This window comes from Oryctolagus cuniculus, chromosome 2, assembly GCF_051225735.1.
Source record: "Oryctolagus cuniculus isolate XC-2025 breed Fujian yellow rabbit chromosome 2, ASM5122573v1, whole genome shotgun sequence".
Classification (NCBI taxonomy): Eukaryota; Metazoa; Chordata; class Mammalia; order Lagomorpha; family Leporidae; genus Oryctolagus; species Oryctolagus cuniculus.
The window spans coordinates 169,921,802-169,947,678 of NC_142868.1; the positions used below are offsets into that span (position 1 = coordinate 169,921,802).

Consider the following 25,877-nt stretch of genomic DNA (forward strand, 5'->3'; position numbering starts at 1 on the left):
GAGATCTGTGAATGGCTCAGGCACTCTCTGCTCTCTCGTTAATGTGTGGGGCCCTTGGGCATGAGTGCTGCCTTCTAGACTACCAGGGATATAGAGTAACCCACTATGGCTACATCAGTCCCTGGATCCCCCATTAATGTTCTGGCTAGTCTGTCTCTCTGTTGCTTGCCTCAGACTGCATCACAGCCTCAGACCGGCTGCAATGCTGGCCTTTCCTGTTTGTTGCTGAGACGATTGCTGTTTATGGCAACATCCAAAGGCATTGTTTATTTTCTTCCTGCTTTGTTCAAAACCAAGTTAAAAACTTCAGAAAGAAAAGCAGCATAAGCATAAAGTCAGAAGAAAGGAAATAACAAAAATTAGAGCAGAAATCAATAAAATCAAATTGTAAAAAAGGAAACTAATAGAGAAAACCAATTGAAAACAAAAGCTGTTTTAATAAAAGAGCAATAAACTTGATAAATCTCTAGGCATGCTTTACAAGAGAACAAAGTGATGCAAATTACTAAGATCAGAAATTGAGGGGGGTCATCACACTGATCTGTGGACCCCTAAAGGACAATAAGTTCGTATTATGAAGAACGCTATGTCTACAAAGTTAACTTGATAAAAGGGACTGAGTGCTTGAAAGATATAAACTACCACACCTCAGACAAAGAGAAACAGATAATCTACGTAGGCCTATATTCATTAAAGAAATGGAATAAATAGTAAATAAAAAAAATCCACTGGGCTCAGATATTCTCCCTTGTGAATCTTATCATGCATTCAAGAAAGAAATTATACTGACTCCCTTCATCTCTTCTAAAAAATAGAAGGAACATTCCTAACTCATTTTCATAAGGTTAAAATTACCTATCCAAATCAGAGTATAAGGAAGGAAAACCATAGACCAATATCTCTTATGAACATAGAAATGATAATCCTTACTTGAAATGAGCCAATCAAGCCCAACAATGTATAAGAACAACTATGTACTATGACCAAGAGGGATTTGCTCAGTGTAAGCAAGCTTGGCTCCATATTTGAAAATCAGTTAATGACATCCACCACATTACTAGATTACCAAGGAAATCTCATTCTTCAAATCAACTGATGCAGACAAAGCATTTGACAGAATCCAGCAGCTACTCATGATAAGCACTCTCAGAAAATTAATAGAGGAGAATTTTATCAACTCAATAAAGAAAATCTACAAAAATGCCACAGTTAGCATCATAGTCAATGGTAAGAAACTGGACACTTTATCCTTTAGATCAGGAATAAAGTGTTGGTGTCTCCTCTCACCATTCCTATTAAACATAATAGGTGAATTCCAAGTTAATACAATAAAATCAGAAATATAGAAATAGGAAGAGGGAAAATAAAACTGTCTTGGTGGCCAGTGTTGTGGAGCAGCAGGCGAAGCCCCTCTGTGATACCATCATTCCGTGCTGCAGTACTGGTTTTGTTGCAGGAAAACTGATGAGGTAAGTCCGGATTGACGTCCTGGCGTTGATGAGGATGTACAAGACCCGACACAAGGTCAGAGTAGAAGTGAAGTTTTATTTAAATAAGAAAAAGAGAAGCTCCAACCAATACAATCGGAGGGCTTGGTACAAATAGAGACCAAGCTACGGGGGCTTGTGATCTACGAATATTTGTATGTCTTTATCATGTTATCTCCAAGGAACAATGGTGGTGGCTATACAGAAGTTACTGCTGATGGAGCAAAGACAAAAAGCCTTAGATCCATGCTGACCTCTCACCTACTTACAGCAAGCAGGCCCCCTTTTCTCTGCCCTGCTAATGCAGCCCCGCCCTGCCTTGCCCAGCCCCACCCTTCCTGCACTGCCGGACACAGCACTATCTGAGGAGCCCCGCCATCAGCCCGAGCTCCCCCCCACTTCTTCCAGGCTCTCTCGCCGCAGCTCAGCAGCTCGGCCTCAGAGTCCAGGCTCAGCCTCGGCCTGAGCCCAACACCCCCTGCCCCCCAGCGCACACTGTGATCTCGCAGGACCTTTAGAAGGAGCCCAGGCTCCCCCTCTATCTGGGCAGCCCAGCTTCAGCTCAGCGCCCCAGCCCCTTCCCGCCACTTTGCACCAGATAAACCACTGTCCGCAAGGGAAGGGGCTCTGCGAGGCGAGGCGTTCTCTGGCAGCTCTCTGCCCTGCACTCACGGGGCGTGAGCCCCTCCACGCTTCATTCTGAAGAAACCTGGGCTGACTTTGGCTTCATACTCGTCTCTTCTTTCCTGACAACTGTGAAGGCCGGGGACAGTCTTAATGGGGCCTTTTCTAGCTTGCTTTTTTCTTTACTTTTTTTTTTTAATATTTATTTATTTATTTGAAAGGCAGAGTTAGAGAGGCAGAGGCAGAGAGAGAGAGAGAGAGGGAGAGAGAGAGAGAGGTCTTCCATCCGCTGTTCACTCCCAAATGGCTGAAGCTGTGCTAATCTGAAGCCGGGATCCAGGAGCTTCTTCTGGGTCTCCCACACTGGTGCAGGGACCCAAGGACTTGGGCCATCTTCTACTGCTTTCCCAGGCCATAGCAGAGAGCTGGATGGGAAGAGGAGCAGCAGGGACTCGAACCAGCGTCCATATGGGATGCCAGCACTGCAAGCGACAGCTTCATCTGCCTTGCCACAGCACTGGCCCCGCTTGCTTTTATCTAAACCTAGATCTTGTCATTGAGACCTAGATCTACCGTGTCTTCATTCAAAAGTTTTTGTTACAAGCAGCTTCTATCTTGTTTTGTTCGATGTTCACGTGCTGGCAAGGAGCTTTGGGATGGAGTCACACTGGCCTGCTTCTAGTCCCAGGCTCCCTCAGTTTGAGCCCTGGCTGCTCTGCTTCTGATCCAGTTCCCTCTACCATATCTGAGAAGGCATTAGAGATGCCTGAAGCAGCTGGTCCCCTGCCACCCACGTGGGAGGCCAGGATGCAATTCCTGGCTTTTGGCTTCAGCCTGTCCAGACCTGCCTTTCAAATCAATCAATAAATATTTTTACAAAGCTTTCCTTTTTCTGCAGGTGACATCATAATCTATGTAAAAGATCCTTGAAGAATTAACCAAAAAGCTTCCAAAGCTATTAAAAAGTTACAGAATACAAGGTTACTATGCAAAAGTACATTGTTTTCCTATATATCTGCAATGGATAATTGGAATTTGAAGTTAAAAAGCACAACAACATTTACAGCAGCACACAATCGGTAGTTCTGGAGGCTGGGGCATCCAAGATTAAGATGCCATCAGATCTGGTGTCTGGTGAGGGTTTGCTCTGCCCCACGAGGGGCAAGTTCTCGAGGTATCCCTACGTGGCAGAAGAGCCTAGAGAGCTTCATCAGGCCTCTTTTGCAAGGGCGTTAATCCTGTTTATGAGGGTGGAACTGTCATGACTAATCCCGTCCCAAAGTCCCTGATGCTTAACACTATCACATTGGGTATTGTGTTTTGTATTGGTCATCTTTCTGTCACCCTAACAAAACACCAAAGAGCAGCTACTTGTTTATTTTGGCTCACAGTTTAGGAGGTTCGCAGACCAAGGTCAGGTGGTACCCTTGGACCAGCTGTCTGGTGAGGTGGGTATGGAGGAATGTTCACATGCTGAGCCAGGAAGCAGAGAGGGCAACTGGGCCTGACTCAGGTTTGCGTAACCAACGCACTTGTGGGAGCTACCTCCCATGGGCATGCCGCCAGTGATCTAAAGACCCCCACAGGCCCTCTCCCATCAGGCCTTCCTCCTAAACACCCTCTCCTAATAGTATCACCCTGGGGCCTAGCTTTTAACACATGGGCCTTTGAGTGACACTGAAACCAATATCCAAACCATAGGTTCCAGTAATGAACTCTGGGGGCAATAACATTTGGACCATGGGAAAGACTGACTATAAAATTATAGTTATCAAGATGACATAAAAATGATAAAATAATAGAGATCAATGGAAGAGACTAGAGAGTTCAGAAGTAAATATTTCTAAATATAGTCAATCAACTTTTTTTTTTTTTAAAAAAAAAGGTCTACTTATTTATTTGAAAGGCAAAATTACAGAGAGAGAGAGAGAGAGAGAGAGAGAGAGATCTTCCATCCCCTGGTTGACTCCCCAAATGGCCACAATGGCCAGGGCTGGGCCAGGCTGAAGCCAGGAACCAGAAGCTTCCTCTGGGCCTCCCACATGGGTCCAGGGGTCCAGGGATTTGGGCCATCTTCCACTGTTTCCCCAGGCACATTAACAGAAAGCTGGATTGGAAGTAGAGCAGCCAGGACTCAAACTGGCATCCATATGGGATGCCAGCACTACAGATGGCGGCTTAACCCACCACAGTGCCAGTCCCTTGTCAACCAATCTTTGACAAAGAAGTACAGACAAGTCAGTGGAGCAAGATGAGTCATTTAGCAATAGTGTTGAAACAACTAGATGTCCACATGCAAGAAACAGATCTAGGCACAGACCTTACCCCTTTCACAAAAATCAGCTCAAGAGGCATTATGAACCCCAATGTAAACTGCAAAGCTACGTAACTAAACAGAAGAAATCAGAGAGGAGGAGATGCTCAAAAGGGTCGGAGCAGGCACGTGGAGGGCCCAGTGTGCATTTGTCCAACACTGCGCCGTACGCCTTCCCACCCAGCGTCTCACTTCATTCCTGCAGCGGAGTGTGTGATCCATGGCGGCCCCCCAGGCAGACCGAGAAATCAGAGGAGGCAGGCCCACGGGAGGTGGGGCCAGCCAAGCGCCCTTCCCGCGGTCTTTCCTGAGCCCACGCCTGGGGGAGCTCAGAGTGCAGCCTCAGACGCTGCATGATTTTCCGGAAAGGAGGCGAGAGAGACCTGTGTTCTCCCCTCTCGTGTTCTCCCACCTAACTCCCCTCTGATTGGTGGCCGGGCCTTCTAGTTAAGGAGAGGAGTGAAACGGCAGAAAGAGGGCAAAGCCAAAATGCCACATTAGAGACGTTCAAGTTTTCTCAGAGGAGCAGCGCTTAAAGACGGAGGGAACTGTGCCCCTTAGGTAAAGGAAGCGCCTGGGCCTTCTGGGGAAGGCCCAGGGGGAGAGCCCTGGACAACCTGGGAGGGCTGCACATCAGTCTTCCTCCAGGGAGTCCAGAATCTTGAGCCAGCCAGGTCTGAGACAGCAAGCTGATTTCGTGACTCGTGACTCGTGAGTTACTTAGCTTCCTTGAGCCATAGTTTTCTCATTTGTAAAATGAGGACAATTACAAATAGCTAAAATCATACAGGACACTCCTCAACTAACAACCATAGGGATTAAAAATACATATGTAAAACCATATATGTATATGATACATATGTGAAGTGCTTAATAGCATCTGGCTTCTTACTGTTCTCAAAAATATCTTGTTTCCGTTGTCTTGTGTAAAATTCAAACCAGAGCTGGGTCCAAGGGGACTCAGGGCCTTGTTTGGCTGCTGGAGGGAATACCTGAGCAGGAAGGCATGGCTAGGAGGGACAGCATCTCCCAGAGGGCAGGTCTGTCCTAGAAGCCACCAAGCAATGAACCCATGGTCGTCAAGAAGAGACTTCAGAATCAGCCCTGACAAGCCCATGGTGTTTCCGCCCAGCCCAGCCGAAGGCAATCTGTTCAGCCCATCCACGGTACACCTGTTGGTCCCAGCTGACTGGGCTTGTGAGAAGGACCCCGTGTGATCAACTCACCCTTTGTTTTGATCTGCAGAGGCTGTGGGATCCGTATGGTTTCTGTTTGACCATAGCATAGCTCAGAAAGATGAAAGAATACAAGTCATGCCTCTCAGTGCTGAGACTTTTGCTAAAGGCACATATGGCCCCGCGGGCGCAGGGTGCAGACGGTGGTAACCAGCCCTGAACCGTGCAGGGCACAGCCAGAACTTCCCAGAAATGGCTTACTCAACACAGGGTATCGGTTTCTCCCCTTGGCGCTTTTCCACACGGACTGAGACAACGGAACCAACAACATGGAACTCGGCTGATTTGCTTGTCGGAAAAATCCGCAAACACCCTGGAGGGAAGACAGGGCAACGCGCCCAACACGCCGAGCAAGCTTCGCAGTCAGCTGCGCTCCGTGCCTGCGGGGCCAGAACCGCGGCTTTGAAACCTGGGGGTCAGCGCCTGCCGTGCTCCAAGGACTCCTGGTGTAAGATGGAGGTCCTCCAGTGGGAAGTCCCCAGAGTCCTCCCCCCAGCCTTGAGGTTTCTGCTGGCAAACATGGGGGAACGGAAGAAAGAAAAGGAAGGGGGAACGAGAAGAATGAAGATGAGAAGAGGGAAGGAAGGGAACAGAGTCCTGGGGGCCCGGCTTGGAAGTCAGGTAGGCAAATGCCAGACGCTCCGGCAACAGGCAACTCGCAGTTACCACGTTCTTGGACGTGGGCAACTTTAGTGGGACTGTGGGGATACAGGGTTAAAAGCAATGGGGGAAAGTCTGGGGGTGGGGTATAATTAGCCAGAAGAGTCTCTGTCCCCCAGAGAGAGAAATTGAGGGTTTCCACTTCTATGTACCAATGGTTTTGTGGGTATTGCTACATTTTCCCAACCAAAATCCTGCATAGTAGGACTTTTTAATCCAGATTTTCCAGATGAGGAAAAGGTCACACAATAGCAAGTGTCAGGTCTGACTTGGATCAGGTTCTGAATGCAGCGCTTTTCTCTTTTATTTTGTGCTTTTTTATATCTAGACGCCTACATTCCTAGGAAATAAATGGATGCAGGTGAGAATGTAGCACGTTTCCCCATGTTCTTTGCTCTCAATCCCTATCTACTGTTTCCCTGGAAACAGGCCACCAGCATACCTAAGCCAGCCTTGGTCACCAATGCACCATCGTCAAAACACAGTGGATTTTGGGCCCAGTTGCTTTTACTTTAGACCTCAGTGGAGAGAACATTGCATTTGGTGGTTCAGAAGAACACATTCCATCCCCAGCAGGAATCCGAGGGTCTGTCTGTGTGTGTTACCAGGCCGGCTAAGGGGAACATGTGTGCGTGGAAGAACAGAGAGCAGACTTTTGATGTGCGCTCTGCATAGGAACGTCCTTGCTGCTGTCACGTTCTGGTCTGGCTCTGCGTCTTCTGTCAAGTTCCCCAGGAACTGCCACTGCCTTCCAGGACATGAGTGAGGCAGCAGGCTCCCAGGGGACCTCCACTTCCCAGGACCCACATTTGTACAGTGAAGCAGGGAGATGATGATCCCCCAGCTCCCAGCCTTAACTTCCTTAGGGGGAGGGTATGTGGCCTCTTGTGGGGTCTGCACAGTCCGTGTCACCAGGGCTCCTATGGAAGTAAAAGGTCACAAGAAGCAAGTGAGTGCAGGTCATAAACAAGCCCCGACTCAGTGCACAATGACTGTTCACTTGCGTACCACCAGAGCGTGACATGTACTCACCTGCGGCATTTTGTGGTGTTCTTACACGAGTCCTGGGATCTGGGCACAGTAGGAAGCCAGATTCCCAATACAGGGCTTACTGGGCTTGCAGAGGAAGGTGCAGACCCCGCTGCCCGGGTCCCCACGTGGTGCTTCCGCAGGGTGAGTGCGCCTCCCGGATGGCACAAGAGGGACTCCCTCTGTGATGGGATCTATACGGGGTTCTGGCACAGGACCTCTTTCTTTGTTTTAGTCTACCAGCAAGGTTCCCGTGAGTCTGTTCCAGCCAGTCTCTTCTCCTCCGCTCATCCTGTTTCCCTACTTGCCGCATTTAATATGAGGTTGCATTTCCTTCCGCGGTGGCCTTATCCTCCCTACTGTGCGTCTATTGCTGCCGCGAGTAGCTACCACGTAGGAACAAGGTACAGCTACTGTGTCCAGGGACAGTTGTGAGGGTCTGGAGTGACGCTGCGCTGCGGTGGCCTGTACACAGCATGGGGGATGCGCACTCGGCTGCCTCTTGCTAGTTAAATTAGACCTACATCAGTTGCTTAATAATTTTACAGCTTCCCATCTCTCTCTTGCCCTCCTTGTCTTCCCAGGGGCTTACTTACTAATTCATGTAACCTGCTACTTTAATAATATATTAAATTTGTATGTGTTTGTGGACCTTTCAATTCTGATTTGCCTGCTTAATTCATTACCAGTACTGTTCTGAGTATTGCTTTCCATACTTTTTCATGTCTGCTAGGCGTGGTTGCCCTTTATTATCTGAATTTTCCAGTATTTTCAGAACTACTCCTACTTGTTTGCTTTTCCACTTGAACTTCAGAATACAAAAGGAATTTTGGTGACATATACATTGGAATTGGATCAAACTTGTAGGTTAACTGAACAATATTTGATAATTTTAGGAAGTTGTTTTCCTACTCAAAATATAGTAAGTCTTTCTATTTGTTTAACTGCTGGGGTTCTTTGACATCGTTTGTCTGTCAGGCACAATTTTTATGCTTCTTCCTAGGGATTAGTTTTGTTTTGCCATCGTGCTCAATGAGACATTACCTTCTAGTATATCTCTTAAGTGGTTCTTACCTGTATTTGTCATAGCTATAGATTTCTATTTATCAACTCTCTTATTGTTGAAATAGTTTTGTGTTCAGTTCTGGCAGATTTTTCCTATGTGGAAGGTTATTATACTCTGATATTTGTTATACTCTGTTCATCTAAAGGAGTCTCCAAAAAGTTAATGGAAAGTGCACACCATGAAAAAAAATCTATGCATGGATTTCAAAATATTTTGCACCAAATTAAGCATCTTTTAATTCTACTTTCCACAAATTTTTTGTATTCTCAAATCCCAAGTATTCCACTGTCTTTCCTAATTAGAGCAAGTACCTTCAGAACAATATTGAATAACAGTAATGATAATGTCATTCTTTTCCTGTTCCTGACTTTAGTATAAATGCTTCTAAATACTCCGTTAGTAGACACAAGGAGCTCAGATAATCAGCTTTTATCATGTTAAGAAAGTATCCCTTTGTTTTTCCATTAAGAATTTTTTAAATCAAGAAAATAGGCAATCTTGCTCTTTAAAATGATTTGTATTTGTTTATATTTTATCTGGAACATTTAGTAGGATACCAAATACGTATATTTTATAAATAAATAATGTAAACATAGTAGGGGATACGAATTTTTAAAAACTGATTCACACATTCAATTCAAGAAGAGTTTGGAGACCATAGGCTGGGAAAATTAAAATAAAATTGCCTATACTGAAATACGTATCTTTCCCTTATACAAACTAAGCTTTCTTTCATCATGGAGAAAACACTTTCCAGGATCGTGAAGCCACTGTGTGTATCAGCTATCTGATCCGAAGGGTAGCTGATGTAAGCGAAAGAGGGCAGATGGGTACCTCCTCACACGGGGCACCAACAGCTGAGAATCTGAAAGGGCTGCTCACTTCTGGAAAAGCTTGGTTGTATAGCCCTCTGCATGTCTTCCTCTATTGCAGATGGTCCTAGCAAAGCTGCTACATTGGACTCCCCCAGCCCTCTAACCCCTCTCCCCTGCCATCTGCAAGGCACAATATGAGAGAGGTAGGGGTAGAGGACGGGACAGCCTGGCCTGGGCCCAGTCCCTCGGGATCACAGAAGTCGAGTGTGCTGGCTGAAAGATGCTCTTTTTGGCAGAGACAAGGTGGGTGCTGACGCAGTTACGGGCAGGCCAGTCAGGCAGCGGGGAAGCAGCGGATCTCATGAAGAGCCCACTGCCTCACGCAGCCCGGTGGGGACTTCCTTTGGGGACGGCTGCTAGGGTCTTCCTGAGGTCTTCCAGGATTCTGACAAGTGAAGGAACACCAGTATTCTCTGTAGCTATCAAAAGCGAAAGATAGCTGGAGGGATAAACATCTTGACCAACAAATCCTCTTTATGAGAAATCTGGCTTTCTGTGAATTTTTACTGACCCACGACATGTGTTCTTTTTAAATTAGTGCATGCAGTGCAAAACCTCCAAACGATATGCTTGTGTAGTCCATAAGATAATTCCTAGGATGGCAACGGTTTGTTCTGCATGGTCAGTATGAACAGGAGGTTGCAGAGGGATCCCAGGGAGCTCTGGAGTTGAGAAGTTCGCGTGGGCATAAAATGACTGTTTTGAAATTTAGAGTAAATGTATAGTGAAAATTGAAAATCTAGTTCAACTTTAGAAGTATTTATGGAGCACAATGGAACATAGATGCAAGATAAGATGAGGCCGGCGCCGCGGCTCACTAGGCTAATCCTCAGCCTGTGGCACCGGCACCCCGGGTTCTAGTCCTGGTCGGGACGCTGGATTCTGTCCTGGTTGCTCCTCCTGCAGTCCAGCTCTCTTCTGTAGCCCGGGAAGGCAGTGGAGGATGGCCAAGGTGCTTGGGCCCTGCACCCGCATGGGAGACCAGGAGGAAGCACCTGGCTCCTGGCTTCAGATCGGCGCAGCGCGCCGGCCGTAGCAGCCATTTGGGGGGTGAACCAACGGAAGGAAGACCTTTCTCTCTCTCTCTCTCACTGTCTAACTCTGCCTATCAAAGAAAAAAAAAAAAAAGATAAGACGTGGTCTCCTTTAGTCTATTTAGAGAATGAGTATGTGTCTCTATAGAGTAGTTAACAATTAAAAAAATACCCACAGAATTGAATTATAAAATGAAAAAAAGCATTTGCTGTGTGGTGAGAGATCAGAGAAGACCTGACTGGTTGTTGGGACTGTAACAACTGAGGTTCCCCGAAGAATAGCAAATCAAGAGAGGAATGTGGCTTAAATCTCCCTTTCCCCAGCAGTGTTCCAATGCCACAGACTCCATCTGTGTTTCAGCTTCCTACACAGTGGAGTTTTCAATATCTGTTTTGTTGATCTTACCCTGAGATTGGTTGGGGTCGGGGGAGGAGAGCCACTGTGAGCTTCTGTACTGTCAGTGATAAACCAAGAAAGAAAAAGTAACCATCTACTAACAATTGACAAAGATACCTTTGGTTGTAGGATTACCAAACTTGGTGTCACCAAGCTAGAACAATTGAACCAAGGAAGGAAATACCCAATGAGCACATGAAAAGATGCTATCATTAGTCAGGGAGGCACAAATTAAAGCCCCAATGAGATTCCACCCACATCCATGAGAATGGTTAAAATGAAAGACTGAGACTGCCCACACAAAGCACTGATGAGGCTTTGAAGCAACTGGAACTCTCAAACATTTCTGATGGGAATGCAAAATAGTGTGACCATCCAAAAAAGAGCTTGATAGTTTTTAATAAAAGTTACTGTATACTCCCTCTCTGACACAATATAGTGCCCCCTGGGCTTTGATGTCCTTCCCTGCGCCCAGGAAGACATGTCTACAGAAAGACTTGTAAGGGAATGTCCATATCAATGTTATCCATAATAACCCCTGGAACAACTGTAGACTGTAAGCAATGAATTGATAAGTTATGGTATATTCAAACTATGCAATACCACCAGCCACAAAATGGAATGAATTACTGACATATCCAATCTCATAGATGAGTCTCGGAAACATGCCCATTGACAGAAGCTAGAATTTAAAAAGTGTATACTGTATGATTCCATTTGTAGGGTGTTCTAAAAAACCAGTTACCTATAGAGACAGAAAACAGACGTGTGATGGATTACCTGGGGCCTGGGTGGTTGGAAGATTGAGTGGGAAGGGACACAAGGGGAGTTTTTGGGGTGATACACACGTTCTAGATTTTGATTGCGGTAGGGGTTACATTCATGTGTAAATTTGTCAAAGCTCTTCAAATTGGGCAATTAAAACATGCATATTTTGCTGCATGTAATTTATATCTCAATAATGTTAAAATATTAAAAAAGGAGACAACTCCTCTAGCTAGTCCTCAAATCCTGTAGCAAACACACTGAAGCGGAGTCATGTGATGCCCAAGCTCCTTGGTTGGATGATCTCCTTTGAGACCTGACTCAGTTTGCTGGCTCTTCCCTGGGACAAGAAACTCAAGGTGGGGTCCAGCCTCCTGGGGTCTGGGACAGGCAGATCGTTGGATTCCTCACGGCCTCTGTGCATCCGAGAGCATGTCCAGCCTTGAGACAAGGGGCGAGGTTGGCCAGGGGGTGCAGCTGTTGCCTCTGCACCCCAGCAAGCTGTCCTTGTAAAGGAACCAAGTGTTAAACTTTCCCCTCATTCATCGTCTTTGACCAATCCAGGCAGCTACATGGAAGAGTCCATATATTCGGGAGGATTTGCAATTGCTCGGTGGATCATAATCTCAGCTAAGTGTGTTCTGCACTGTAAACTGTAGTTTTGTGGCAATAAAAAGACACATTTCCACATCAGAATGAAAAGGGAAACAAAGTATGACCCTGAGCCAAAGCTTGTGGAAAAACTGCCACTGTCATGCGCCAGTAAATCATTCCCTAAGTGGAACAAGCACTTTGCTAGCCCATTCCCATGGATTTATCTAGTCCATTCCCAAACTGTGTCCAAAGCCCAGCTTAAATTACTGCTTTCTCTTCCAATGAACCATCTCCCAACACCCCCTACTCCCACCCCGTGGGAGATCCTTCTATGTTCTTGGCTAAGTCAGCACTTACACAAATCTCAAGAAGTCTGTTTTTTTTTTTTTAGAAGCTGTTTTAAGCACTTCTTTAGGAAAATAGAAACAAAGGAAAAGGAGAGAGTTAGTCCCCAAGGATATTAAATCTTAAGTGGTATGAGTTGATTGTACGGCTCTGAGTGGGATTTCTTCCCATGCTGCCCAGGCCAGGGCTAGAAGTCAAGCACATGGAGCCAGTCTCTCTGTTCTCTCATTCACTCGGTATGTGAGGGTTAGCACATCCAATGGTGCCAGTCTTCTCACTGGTCAGATGAGAATGGTGTTGTTTTCCTAACCTGCTGCACTGAGTAAAATGGCTCCACTGAAATAGTAGATAGAAGTGCAAGGCCTGGCCTTGCGCTGCCTCCTGTCTCTTGTTCTTCTTTTTCTTGAGTTGTTTTATGTAGTTTAGTAAATGCTAATGGAGCACAGATTGCTAGACAGGAGAAACAAAGGTGAACAATACCCACAATACCCCGTCCTTGCCCTCACCTTGCTGAAGATCTTAGGGCTTTTGCATTAAAACACAAAAACATGCCCTGGCACTTTGTGGTGGGCAAGAGCACAGCAGGTGGATCAGAGGATCTGGTGACATACACTTCCAGCTTTGGGCCAGGACTTGAGTGGGGAGGCAGATTTCTGTGAGTGGGCATGGGACAGGTGTCCTAGAGCTGGGACAAAACAAACACCACCAAGCCAAAGGGCGCTAGGGCACCAGATGCGTTGTGAACACTACTCAGTTCAGTCTGTCTGGAATGCAGAGTGCGTCTCTGTGCAAGTGGGGGATGCTGGAGTTCTGCTATAAAAACAGATGGGGCCTGAGCATGGGCGCCACATGTGGAAGTGGTGGCAAGGTATTAGTATTAGTCTACTCTTCGCTTGTGTGGTTTTTTTTTTTTTTTTTTTTCTGATTCTGCCTCCTGTTCTTTGCTTCCCCACCCAAGAGCCCCCACCCAGCCCAGGAGGAAGGTTTGCAGAGGCATCCAGACTGGGGGATTCCTGTACACCCTACAGTAGAAACACTGGGAGGATGGTCAGCAGGTGGCTTCCAAACTCCACAAGAGCTGGCCCTACTGTCAGCTTGTTTCAGGGCCTGCGTTGAGCTCCAGACCCCGACTCTGATTTTGAAGCAAAGGAGATGACCAGGGTATTGCTCAAGGCTTCAAGGCTTACTGGGACTCACTGAGGACTAGGGGTGCAATGGGGATAGGAACTGAATGTGTAGAATCTAGGCAGGGTTGGACAGCTGTTATAGCAGGGCCATCTGGACCCAGCTCAGTGAGCTTGAAGGGCTGGAGTTCTAGGGCTCAGCTTGGAAGAAGGGGAGCTGAAGAAGCTACTGCATGTGCTTAACCAACAAGAAGTGAGGCTGCAAGGGGCTTTTCTAAAGTATCCATAATACAAAACAAATGTCAATCAATTCTGCTAGTGCAAAGACCAGTATTTCATCCTCTATCCTCTCAATAGAAAAGGAGAGTAAGAATGATGAAGTGAACCAAGAGGATGTGGCAAAATGTAGAAGTATTCTAGTATCAGAATGTTACCCAGTTAATAAATAATAATAAAATGTTATTTTTCTGGAATTTGTGATTTTTTTTCAGCTATTTAATTTTAAAATTTGTCAGGATATCTTTTTCATTTTAAATAAAGTCACCTTCATACCTAATTTTGCATTTGTAATTTTGCATTTTTATTTTTAAAGAAGCTCCAAATTGTGTAAGCTGTAAGCCCCTACAAAATCTGGACAAGCCCCTAGAATGTCCTATAACATTTTCTCCATCAAGGTTTGATTATTTACAACTGCAAGGCACACTGAGCCCTAGGACTGAAGAACACAAGGAGATATAAAATGACTGCAGAAAGAGACAAAATAAACAACGGAATTAGTGGCTTGGCTGGAATATCATTGTCTTCATGCCTAGGAGCTTTGAAAAATCTGGATGGTCTGTGTCGGGCTCCAGATGAATTCTACACCCCAGCGCATCTGGCTGGAAGTGGCTGTCCAACAAGGGCTCTGCTAGAACCACACTTAGGTGGCATTAATAATCTGTAACACCATTCTCACTTGCAATTTTCTGCAGGTTATCTTCTCAATTAGGTTTCCCAATATTAAATCAGATGGGCTGTGTAAACATGTTCAAGAAGGATGAAAACTAGGATTTAGCTATTCACATGTAAACATTTGCCACAGCACAAGTATTCTATTCAAAAACAAACAAAAAGCTATAGCAGAGCTCTAACCAAAGTCCAGTTTAATAAGTAATTTCATAGTACAATTGGCTTAACTCGCTCTATTTTATAGAGCAGATGCATCTGAAGTATTGTAAAAACTAGTTTAAAAAGAAATTTCATACTTTTGCATTTGCTATCTATAAAACTATGGTTTAAGGACTGAATAGTTTGCTGAGGAGCAGACTTTTAATATATATATATATATATACACACACACACATATATATATATATATATACACACATATATACACATATATATTTACAATGCTACAGAGCCACAACTTCCCAAAGTTATAATTTTTCACTCTGGACATGTCTGAAATTATGGTTTTCAAGATACTGGACCACTGGACAGCAGGAAGGGAGGGACAGTGGTCCTTGAGAGCTGCGTCATGAAGCACGCAGGCAGAAGCCGGGAGGAACCCAGCAAGCTCCTTGAGTTGAAGAGACACAGCTGAGAATGTGGAGAAGACCAAAGCAGGCAGAGGAAGCAAACGAAACCACCAACCAACTTGAGGGAAATGACCTTTAAAAAATACGAGAGTATTTCAGAAAGTTAGTCAAAAATGTAATTAAAAGGTAAGTTTATTTTGGTGCAAAAAAATTAAAAGCCATGCATAGATTTTTCATAATACACATTTTTACAAACTTTTTGAAGACCATCTTGTACACATACTTTTAAAGTGTATATGGAACATTTACCAAGTAGAACATGTTCTGGGTCACAGAGCAAGTCTCAATAAATTTCAAAGGATTTGAGTCAGGCAAACTGTTTTCTGCCCACAATGGGATTATATCAGAAATCAATTTCAGTCATATATTTACAAAAATAGCTGGAAAGTAAACATATGTCTAAGTAATAAGGATCAAAGAAAAAATAAAAGTGGAAATTAGAAATTATTTGAAAGGAAACACAAAGTATCAAGACTTGTGGAATGCTGCTAAACTGTAAGCCTATATTAGAAAAGAAAAGTCTCAAATCAATGACCTTGGCTTCTAACCTAAAAAGTTAGAAGAGCAAATAATACCCAAAGTAAGTAGAAGAAAGGAACAATAACATCAGAGTGCAAATCAATTAATAGAAAAATAGGGAAAATCAATAAAACCCAAAACTGTTTCTTTGAGAAGCTCCAAAACAGAGATCAATCTCTATCTAGACTGACCAGGATAAAGGGAAAACACAAATGACCAATATCAAGAATGAAAGGCCAGATTTTACTATAGATAATAAAAGGATAAAAATGTAATATTATTAAATTTATGCCAACAAATTTGACAACTTAAGTGAAAAAGGTGGATTCTTTAAAAGATACAGACTACCAAAGCTTAGTCTTGAAGAAAGATAGTCTAACTGGCCCTGTATCTATTAAAAGAATTTATGTTAAATTATATTTACAAACTTTCCCCGACCAAACAAAAAACCCCTCCAGGTCCAGATGGGTTTATTAGTGAATTTACCAAATGTTTAAGGAAGAAATAATATCCATTCTATACAAAGTTTCTGATACAAATGAGGAAGAGGGGATGCTTCTTACCTTATTCTAGGAGGCCAGGATTACTCTGATACCAAAACCAGAAAAAGACATTACAATAAAACAATAGTCTAGTATCCACGATAAATATTTGTGCAGAAATTCTAAACAAATTTTTAGCAAATCTGCCAGAAGATATAAAGGAGAATATATGAGGATTCAGTTAGATTTATCCCAGGAATGCAAGGTTGTCTTAATATTCAAAAATCACTCAATATAATTCATTATAAAAAATAAACAGAAAACCACATGATTATCTCAATAAACACCAGTTTGACAAAATTCAATATCCATTCCATTAAAAACTCATCCCATTCACTTATTTGTTTTGGTAGAACTTTAAAAACTGATTCTAAAACTCACACAGAAATGCAAAGGGCTTAGACTAGCCAAAACAAATTTTAAAAAGGACATAGTTGGAGGATTAACACTACCTGATTTCTACACTATAAAGCTACTGTAATCAACACAGTATTGTTTTGGCATTAAGGTCGATAAACAGATCAGTGTAAAAATAGAGAGCCCAGAAATAGACCCACATGTATACGGAAAATTAATTTTTTGACTAAAGTATGAAAGCATTTTAAAAAATGAGTCATTTTAACAGATGGTGCTGAAGTAATCAGACATCCAAACAACAGTAAAAATGAAATTCAAATCATACATCAAACTATATACAAAATTCAAACACCCCAATTTAAATAACGTATAAAATATTTGAATAGCCACTTCACCGTAAGTGAATGACAAATAAGATGCTCAGCATTATTTGTCAGTAGGGACACACAAGTGAAAACCTTAATCAGATCTCACTACATGCCTATTGCAGGGGCCAAAATGAAGACTGACAGTATCAACTGTTGTTAACAAGGAAGAGCAAGCGGCACTCACTACTGGTGAGAATGCAAAATAGTAGAACCACTTTGGAAAACAGTTTGACAGTTTTTTTTTTTTTTTTTTTGAAATCATAGACATATAGCTACCATACTTTTTACTCATAGGTATTTATCTAAGAAAAGTGAAATATGTGTTCATTCAAAGACTTCACATGAAGGTTCATAGAAGATTTATTTTTCAAAATAAAATACTGCAAACAGCTCAAATATCCAACAATAGGTGAGTAGAGAAACAAACTGGTATATCCATCTAATACAACACTATTCAGCAACAAGAAGGAATGTTTATTAGTACATGCCCTGGAACGGATGAATTCCCAAATGATCATGTTGAGTAAAAGAAGTCAGACAGAAAAATGTACATGGTAAATAATTTGATTTATATAAAATTAAGAAATATGTGATCCATAATGACAGAAAGCACTGGGAGGAGTGTACAGAATCACAGAGAGAGATTAAAAAGGGGCCATGAAGAAGCTTTGAGGTGAGGAAAATTGACTGCAGTGATGGTTTCATGGATATACACATGTCACAATCAATCAAATTACACACTTTAAATATATGCAGTTATTTGTCAGTCAATTATATTTAATACAATATATATTTTCTAAAAGCCAAAACTTACAATTTGGTTCTAGGAAGCTAAAGCAAAATACAGGTTGAGAGTTCCAAAACTCTCAGAACTTCAAGATACTAACTTTACTTGGTTCTAAAATGTACCGTGCATTAAGTGTGAAATAAGCTATTATTATCAAGTGTCCAAGCACCAGATCACAACACCCATAATGAAGCGCTCCCCAACTCACACAGACCATGTAGACAAGTCTTTAAAATCAGGCTTCACCACCTCTTTTCTTTCTCTTTCCTCATCTTGGCAAGGGGGTGGGGTATTAGAAGATTGGATATATGAAGAAAGATACACAATAGTTGTTGAAAATTTATGAATTGAAACTAGACAACGTATACTAATATCCAAAAAACCCTAAGATTATTATTTGTTTTTCTCCTTACTTTTCTTACCATTAGTCTCTAGTTTTATTGTGTAAAGTTTAAAAAATTTATTTGAAAGGCAGAGTTACAGAGAAAGAGGGAGAGAGGGGGATAGGGTCCTCTTCTACTTTTAAATCCCTCTTACTTTTTTCCCTTTCCTTTTTTATTTTTGCTCTCCTTCTACTGTCTCTTACTCTCCAAATCCCCAACTCCTTGGTTGCTGGTGAGATTGTGTAGTTGCTCCCAGCACTACATGGACCCTAGAGTAATCTGTGCAAGTTCACATTCCTTGCTCACTGTGTTAGGCGTGTATTTACTATCCCATGCTTCAGCCCCTTTATCTATAAAAGGTACAATAAGAAACATTCCTTCCTCCCAGGGTTGTTGTGATGACGAAATGAGTTAGCATAGGAAAAGTACTTAGAATAGGCATACATCGTGTAAGTATTAACATTCTCAGAGCGCCTATTCCCTGCCAGGCACATTGGATTCCAGCCAACTAAATGTGAGTAGCCCTAGGCTCAAAGAAGAATGCAGAAGACATGAGATTCCAAAACTCAGTCCTGGTTAATCCAGCACAGTTCTCTAATCTTGACCATGGTCTTTATAAATCAGGGCTAAACTCTTTATTGGTAGAGCTCAGCATTGTGGTGTAGCAGATTAAGCTACTGCCTTTGACGCTGGCAACCCATATGAGTTCTGGTTTGAGTCTCGGCAGTTCTGCTTCTGATCCAGCTCCCTGCTACTGCACTTTGGAAAGCAGGGGAGGGCCCAAGTGCATGGGCCCTTGCCACGCACATGGGAGACCTGGAGTTCCAGGCTCCTGGCTCCAGCCTGGGCCCGCCCTAGCTATTGTGGCCATTTGAGAAGTGAGTCAGTGGAAGGAAGATATCTGTTTCTCCTTTTCGCTCTGTAATCCCGACTTTCAAATAAATAATCTTTGAAAATCTATTTATTGGTAAAATGAGAAGTCTGTTTGGTGTAGAGGGTTGTCTTTATAGTCCATCTTTTGTTTCTTTATGATTGGAAAGTATAAAATATTACCAAATGAAAAGCTTCCCCCTCCTACAAATTTTTGTCACACTTGAGATGTGGCATGGATTTTGAGGAAGATAACATTGAAATTATATGGACAGCACACTGGCTAAAATTTTAGTGAAACATTGTCACCTCTTAAATCTCTTATGAAAAACTGTACTATACTTTGATTTTTCTGAAAATAAGTATATTCAGAGTTCTGGATCAGAACTATCCATTTCTAAAACCATACAATGGGATTCAAAATGTTCATGCAAAATGGAATTCAAAGATTAAAATAAAAAAAGGTTTGTTTCTTATGTAAATTACATCAAATTCAAGACATGTTTGTAAGTTACACTACCCACTTAGTCTGTCCCTAAAGAACTGAGGATCCTGGGGTTTTAATCATGTCAACACAGTCTTTTTAAAATATATATTATTAATTAAAGAAAAATGAGTGCCCTTTAAAGATTTTTTAAGGTTAGGAAGTACAAAGATGTCTGAGGGGGCTAAATTAAGACTGTAAAGTGGATGCCTAGTGGTTTCCCAACAAAACTCTGGCAAGATTGCCCTTGTCTGAGAGGAGCGAGCAGAAGTACTGTTGTAGTGGAGTCATCTCTGATGAAGCTTCCCTGAGCATTTTTCCGCTAAAGCTCTGGCTAACTTTTTCAAAACAGTCTCCTAATAAGTCTGTGTTATTGTTCTCCTTGGACCTTCAAAAAGTCAACAAGAAAATGCTTTGAGTATACCAAAAAAACTGTTGCCATGACCTTTGCTCTGTACTGACAGACTTTCATTTTGATGGGACCACTTCTACCTCTTGGTAGCCATTGCTTTGCTTGTGCTTTGTCTTCAAGATCATACTGGTAAAGCCATGTTTCTTCTCTTTTACTGCTTTGAAGAAATGCTGCATGATCTTAATTGTGCTTATGTAAAAGTTTCATCAAAAGCTCTGCTCTTCTCCGTAGCTGATCTGGGTACAACAGTTTGGCATCCATTGAATGCAAAGTTTGCTCCACTTTAATTTTTCCACTAGAATTGTGTAAGAGGAACCAATTGAGATGTCTATAGCATTGGCAAATGACTCTGCTGTTAACTGTCAGACTCCTTCAATCAGGACATGAACAAAATTAATTTTTTTCTGGCAAATGGATGTGGATGGTCTGTCACTGCAGGCTTTATCTTCAACGTCATCCTGTTCCTTCTGCTTTATTTTGGTTCAAAGAAAAGTGACATGGTCTCACCTGGATTTTAACCTTCTGGCTACTAGTTCTAAAAAAGGGTTTATTTATTCATTCAAAAGGCAGAGTAATAGGGGATGGAGCACAGAGACACATAAGGAGAGATCTTCCATCTGCTGGTTCACTCCCAAATGGGTGCAACAGCCAGGGCTGGGCCAGGCTGAAAAGAGGAGCCAGGAACTCCATCCATGAGTTCCTTGGTGGCAGGGACCCAAGCATCTGGGCTATTTTCTGCTGCCTTGCTGCCTTCCCAGCTACATAAGCTAGAAAGGAAGTGGAGCAGCTGGGACTCAAACTGGTACTCTAACACAGGATGTTGGCTTTGCAAATGGTAGCTTAACCCACTGCACCACAATGCTGGCCCCATTTCTTGTTTTTCATTTACAAGCTGTTTTCTTTGGGGGCATTGACCCTATAACCTTTTTGTAAAGCATCAATAACTTCACCGTTCTTCATCAATAATTTCACCGTTTGGTGTTTGCTCTTGCTTCCATTTTAGCAGATTTCCTCTTGTTCTGCTGGGGCTCTTTTAAAATTTTATTTATTTGAGAGAGAGAGAGGAGGGGGGAGAGAGAAAGAGAGAGAGAGAGAGAATGTTTTCATCTGCTGGTTCACTCCTTAAATGTTTATAATTACTGAGGCTGGGACCTGATCTAAGCCAAGACATGGAATTCAATCCAGATCTCCCACATGGGTGGCAGGGATCCAGTTACTTGAACAATCACTTGCTAATTTCCAGGTTGTGCATTGGCATGAAGCTGGAGTCAGGAGTGAAGCTGGGACTCAAACCCAAGCATTCCAGTACAGGATGTGGCAGCTTAACCACCACCTCAATCACCCACCCCAGGGGCTCTTTTCAAATTGATGTCTTTTCCTTCTTAGGTACTGAAACTAGGCCCTGTTCAGACATGCTCTAAAACTTAGTATGAGTTTATTTTTGGTGCAAACATTTTCAAATCCATGCATCGTTTTTTTCATAATATGTATTTTCCATGAGCTTTGTGAAGACCCCTCCTACATGAAATCTCTTGAGAGGTTAACAGTCTGTGTACTTCATCTGTGAGGCCATTAGCTTGGTCTTAGCGACCCAGCAGGAGAAACTCTCATTTCAGGAACAGTCTGCAGCTATTCTGTCTTCTCCAAGGTCAAGCAGCCTGAGTAGTAAGTGAAATAACCAAAGACAATTAGTAGGAGTCCTCATGGCTCACTTTGTGTGAAACTCCCTGGAATAAGTATAATATTCTACATATAATGCTGCTGTCATCCAAGAAAAATACTTGACTTTTACAAAGCACTAAGATTTAATGTAAAAAATTTTAGTTGGCCTCATCACACATAGCTTCTTTGATTATAAGATTTGGTGAGAACTACAATGTAACTAGGTATGACTGAGCATACAACAGCAAGGCTTTCATGCTCATTTAGAAGTATATTATGAGGGTGTGTGGAGTTTCCTCACTTAATATCCTATTTGAGAAACTGCCAATGGGTCAGAAAATACTAGTACTCTAGAGATTGAATTACGAATATTATACTTCTGCTGGGTCAAATCCTGATTCAGAAACTGCCACAGGGATGATTAATCAGTGGACACCAACTTGTCTAATGAAGGTATACTGACTACAGGGACAAACAGGAATTTGTTAAAATGACTATTTATCAGACCTTGGGTCATGCTCTAATTGTGAGTTCTAAGTCTTCCTGTTATCCATCAGCCGTATTCCTTGACATTCCTTATAATTCCTACAGGAAGTCTTTGTACTGCTCTCTGTTGGAATGGCTTGTTACCAACCGAGGCTACAACATGGTTGATTCTATGTCATCTGTTACCAGGTGGAGTTACCTGTCTCAAACTGAACATTCATTTAGTTGTTTAGAGCCAGACAGAAATATCCGTGAGCAAACTTGCAAGACTCTCACTTCAGCTAGCCGGTGGTTTCAGTGTTGGAGCAACTGGCAGAGGTAAGGTGGTAACCAGTTAGACTGATTCAGTATTTCAACTGGTCATTATAAAAGACAAAAGGGAGGAAATGGCTCGGTTTGATTAACCAATGTCCATAGGTCGGGGTTTGAAATATTGAATGCACTGAAATACTGAGTGTGTGCGAGTGTGTGTGTGTGTGTGTGCCTGCACGTGTGCCCCGTATGTGGGATAGCAAAGAGGAAATTCAAGTTTTACTCTGATTTTCAAGATGAGGTAGGTAAAGGATAACAGGGAATCTATATAGAACATTGCTAGTTAAGCTCATTTAAAAATTATTTATTAATTCAGAATTGGGAAATATTAAAAAACAAAACAAAGCTTTAAGAAGTATAAATGAATGGCTACAATTTTAGTTTATTTCCTGCTGGATGATTTTCTGGGCATCTTTTCATGTAGTTGAGATGATAGTTATGCACTATTTTGTTTTGTATTCACATTAAAGCTGCTTTATAATAACTTTTAGTGTCAAAATATCCTATCATCATATTCTAATGTGGCTAACATTGTTAAGCATTGTGATATGTTATTATGAAAATTTATACACAAATTATATGCACTTTTTTAGGATTTTTTCATTGAAATGAAATGCTAAGATTAAAGAGTTATTATATTTTTAAGGTTTTAGATACACTGTCCCAAATGTTTGAGCCAAAACATTGCCATTTCATGGCAATATTGTGGCACTGAATGTTTCTTGAAAGAAGGAAAAACCTTGCTGATTTGACAGAGAAAGTGTTTTATTATAGCTTTATTCACATTCTGTGATTACTATTTGTAATTCTTTTTGTTTTTCCTCTTCTGCTCATACTTTGTTCATGTCCTTTGCTTATATTTTCTATTTTTCAACCAATTAGTGAAATTGTTTTGTTTGATAAAGTCTCCACTAACATAATAAAATACTCACTAGATTTCATTGTTTGGATTGATTTAAATATTTTATTTAAAGAAATGTTCTGAAGGCTCTAATTTATTGATAGGAAAAATATAATGCATACATATTTATAGGTGATTTTATACTGATATTATAGCAAATAGATTCTCCAAATAACATGATTGATTTTGTAGTGCTACTAGTGGGATGCATTCTGCAGAAATGTACTTTTACCTTCAAATCTGAGCACATTACCCTTACATCAGAAGAAAAAAACCGAGATAATAAAACACCGCTTTGATTAGTTTAAATTTTAGTAGACCACATCTGATCTGTTGAAGAGTAAGTTCTTTTATTTACCTCTTCAAGGAAGCCATTAATTTTTTCACTTCTTTCTGTGTTACTTTATCCTATAAAGAAAACACAAACACACAATGAAACTTCACACATTTATCCTGCTACTCTGGGTACTTTGAAATAGACGTCTGTGGAGTGCAGGCGTATTTTTTTTTTTTTTTTGAAAGGCCATTACAAAGTAAATACAGATTTCTTTGGCGTAGGCCACGATCCACACCTATGAAAATATGGGTAACGTGGGGGGCTGTCTCCAGGCTCTGCCCTCCTGGGTCGGGAGTGGTGGGCTTCTGGAAGGAGACAGTGAAGCAGACACAGTGGCTCCACAATCACAACATGTGAAGACGTCCTAGCCCCAGCAGCAGGATTGGAAGAAACCTGGACGATGCAAACATCTGAGCTGAGACAGCACACTTTCTAACCTTCTGTGAAAGTCAGGTGATTGTGGGGCATTCCCAGGTCAACTTCAGTGTGCAGGAACAGGGTTCATCCTCCTGAATTTTACTATGGAACAATGCTAGATGGATCCTTCCTGTAGATATTTTGCATAGGTTTTCACACTTTGCTGCCTGGACTCTGGTAGAGAAATCCTCTTCCTTCACTACATGGCCCCTTTGCTTGCATCAACTGGGAAGTCACATATGATATTTAGAGCTAAGATTCCCAGGTAGACCAGATGACTGATGTTCTCCAATCTCTTTGTATGTTCCCCTTTGAGAGGGGCCAGTAGGGCCCAGTCTTCCTGAGTTCACAGCTAAGTTCTCAAAGGTCATCATTTCCAAGGGTTGCACTGTTAAGAACTCAGCCACCATCTGTCTTTTTCTGATTTCTTAACCAAGGACAATACTAGCAACAAGCCAAAAAAAAAAAAAGCATAACCTAAATAGATGGACCCTCAAGTGAACCCACATTTTTAGAAAGATTTATTTACTTGAAAGGCAGAGTTAGAGAAAGATAGAGAGACAGAGAAATCTTCCATGTGCTGGTTCACTCCTCAAGTGGCCCCAACAGCCAGAACTGAGCCAGGCCAAAGTTAGGTAGGAGCCAGGAGCTTCAACGGGGTCTCATATGTGAGTGGCAGGGGCCCAAGCACTTGGGCCATTTCCTGTGGATTTTTTGCTTTTTAAAATATTTATTTATATGAAAGGCAGAATTAGAGAGAGAGAGCGAGAGCGAGCAAGCTTCCATCCCCTGGGAGCTAGATGGTAAGTGGAGCAGCTGGGACTTGAACCAGTGCTCATAAGGGATGTTGGCACTGCAGGCAGCAGCTTTGCATGCTATGCCATAGCGCCCGCCCCATTTCCTGCTGCTTTTCCCAAGCCATTAACAAGGAGCTGGACCATAAGTGGAGCAGCAAGACTCAACTCAGTGCCCATATGGGATGCCAGCATTGCAGGCTATGCCACAATGCAGGTGCCCAACTGACCCCACATTGATACTGAGGTTGGTGTCACCACACTCTGGAGCTCAGAGCTGTTTTCTCTTTTCTGTAAAAAGGCCAGGGATCTCTATTTTTAATAAGCAAGTCTTACAGACTCAAATGACTGGCTTCAAATCCTAGTTTCTGTAGACTTGAGCAAAAACACCCCATACTTGTAATACAAACAAAGAAAGATATTCTATTTCCTCCCTTCATTCAAACACACACATTCAAAAATCCAGATTTAGTTCACCTAAAGTATTAGAAAACATACTTTGGGAAATACATCAACGCTCCTTTCTAAAAAGTTTGGGTGAATGAAGGAGAGATTTACTGGGGACGGGCATTGTGTTGTAACAGGTTAAGCTACCTCCTGCAACACTGGCGTCCCTTATTAGTGCAGGTCTGAGTTGCAGTCCTAGCTACTCTGCTTTGATTCGGCTTCCTCTTAATGCAGCAGAAGACACTACAAGTAGCTGGGGCTCTGCCACCCATGAGTGAGATCAGGACCAAGTTCCAAGCTTGTTGTGGCCATTTGGGGCATGAACCAGAGGATGGAAGACTCTCTCTCTCTCTCTCTCTTTCTGACTCTTTGCAACTCTGCCTTTCAAATAAACACACAAATCTCAAAAAAAAAAAAAAAAAAAAAAAAAAAAAAAGCAGAACAAAGAAACATTATATACTGGGAAATCTCAAGAAATAATACATTGAAAAATTTATTTATGTAATTTCAGTTTATTTGAAAGGGAGGGAAGGCGGGAGGTTGGGAGGGAGGAAGAGAGAGGCAGTAGTGGAGTTGGGCCAGGCCAAAGCTAGGAGCCAGGAACTCAGTACCTAGGTCTCCCATGTGGGTGACAGGGACTCAGGTGCATGAACCATCACCTGCTACCTCCCCA

The 25,877-nt window shown here is 42.4% G+C and overlaps 1 protein-coding gene across 22 annotated transcripts in view; it reads right to left on the reverse strand.

Moving 5' to 3' along the window:
* Positions 1-6,809: 6,809 nt before the first annotated feature.
* RMDN2 (regulator of microtubule dynamics 2) overlaps positions 6,810-25,877 on the reverse strand; it is a 102,698-nt gene continuing 83,630 nt past the window's right edge. For 9 of the 22 annotated variants that reach the window (XM_017340818.4, XM_089327713.1, XM_089327716.1 and 6 more), the window contains 2 exons: positions 23,568-23,617; positions 6,810-7,240 (listed from right to left, as the gene is read on the reverse strand). In XM_017340818.4, coding sequence (XP_017196307.3) covers positions 7,183-7,240; positions 23,568-23,617 — 108 coding nt within the window. In that variant the 3' untranslated portion in view covers positions 6,810-7,182. Of the gene's footprint in view, positions 7,241-14,105; positions 15,200-16,208; positions 16,234-17,254; positions 21,507-23,567; positions 23,618-25,877 lie in introns of those variants that run through there. The other 13 variants (XM_070069232.2, XM_089327720.1, XM_070069229.2 and 10 more) reach the window with 3 other exon arrangements.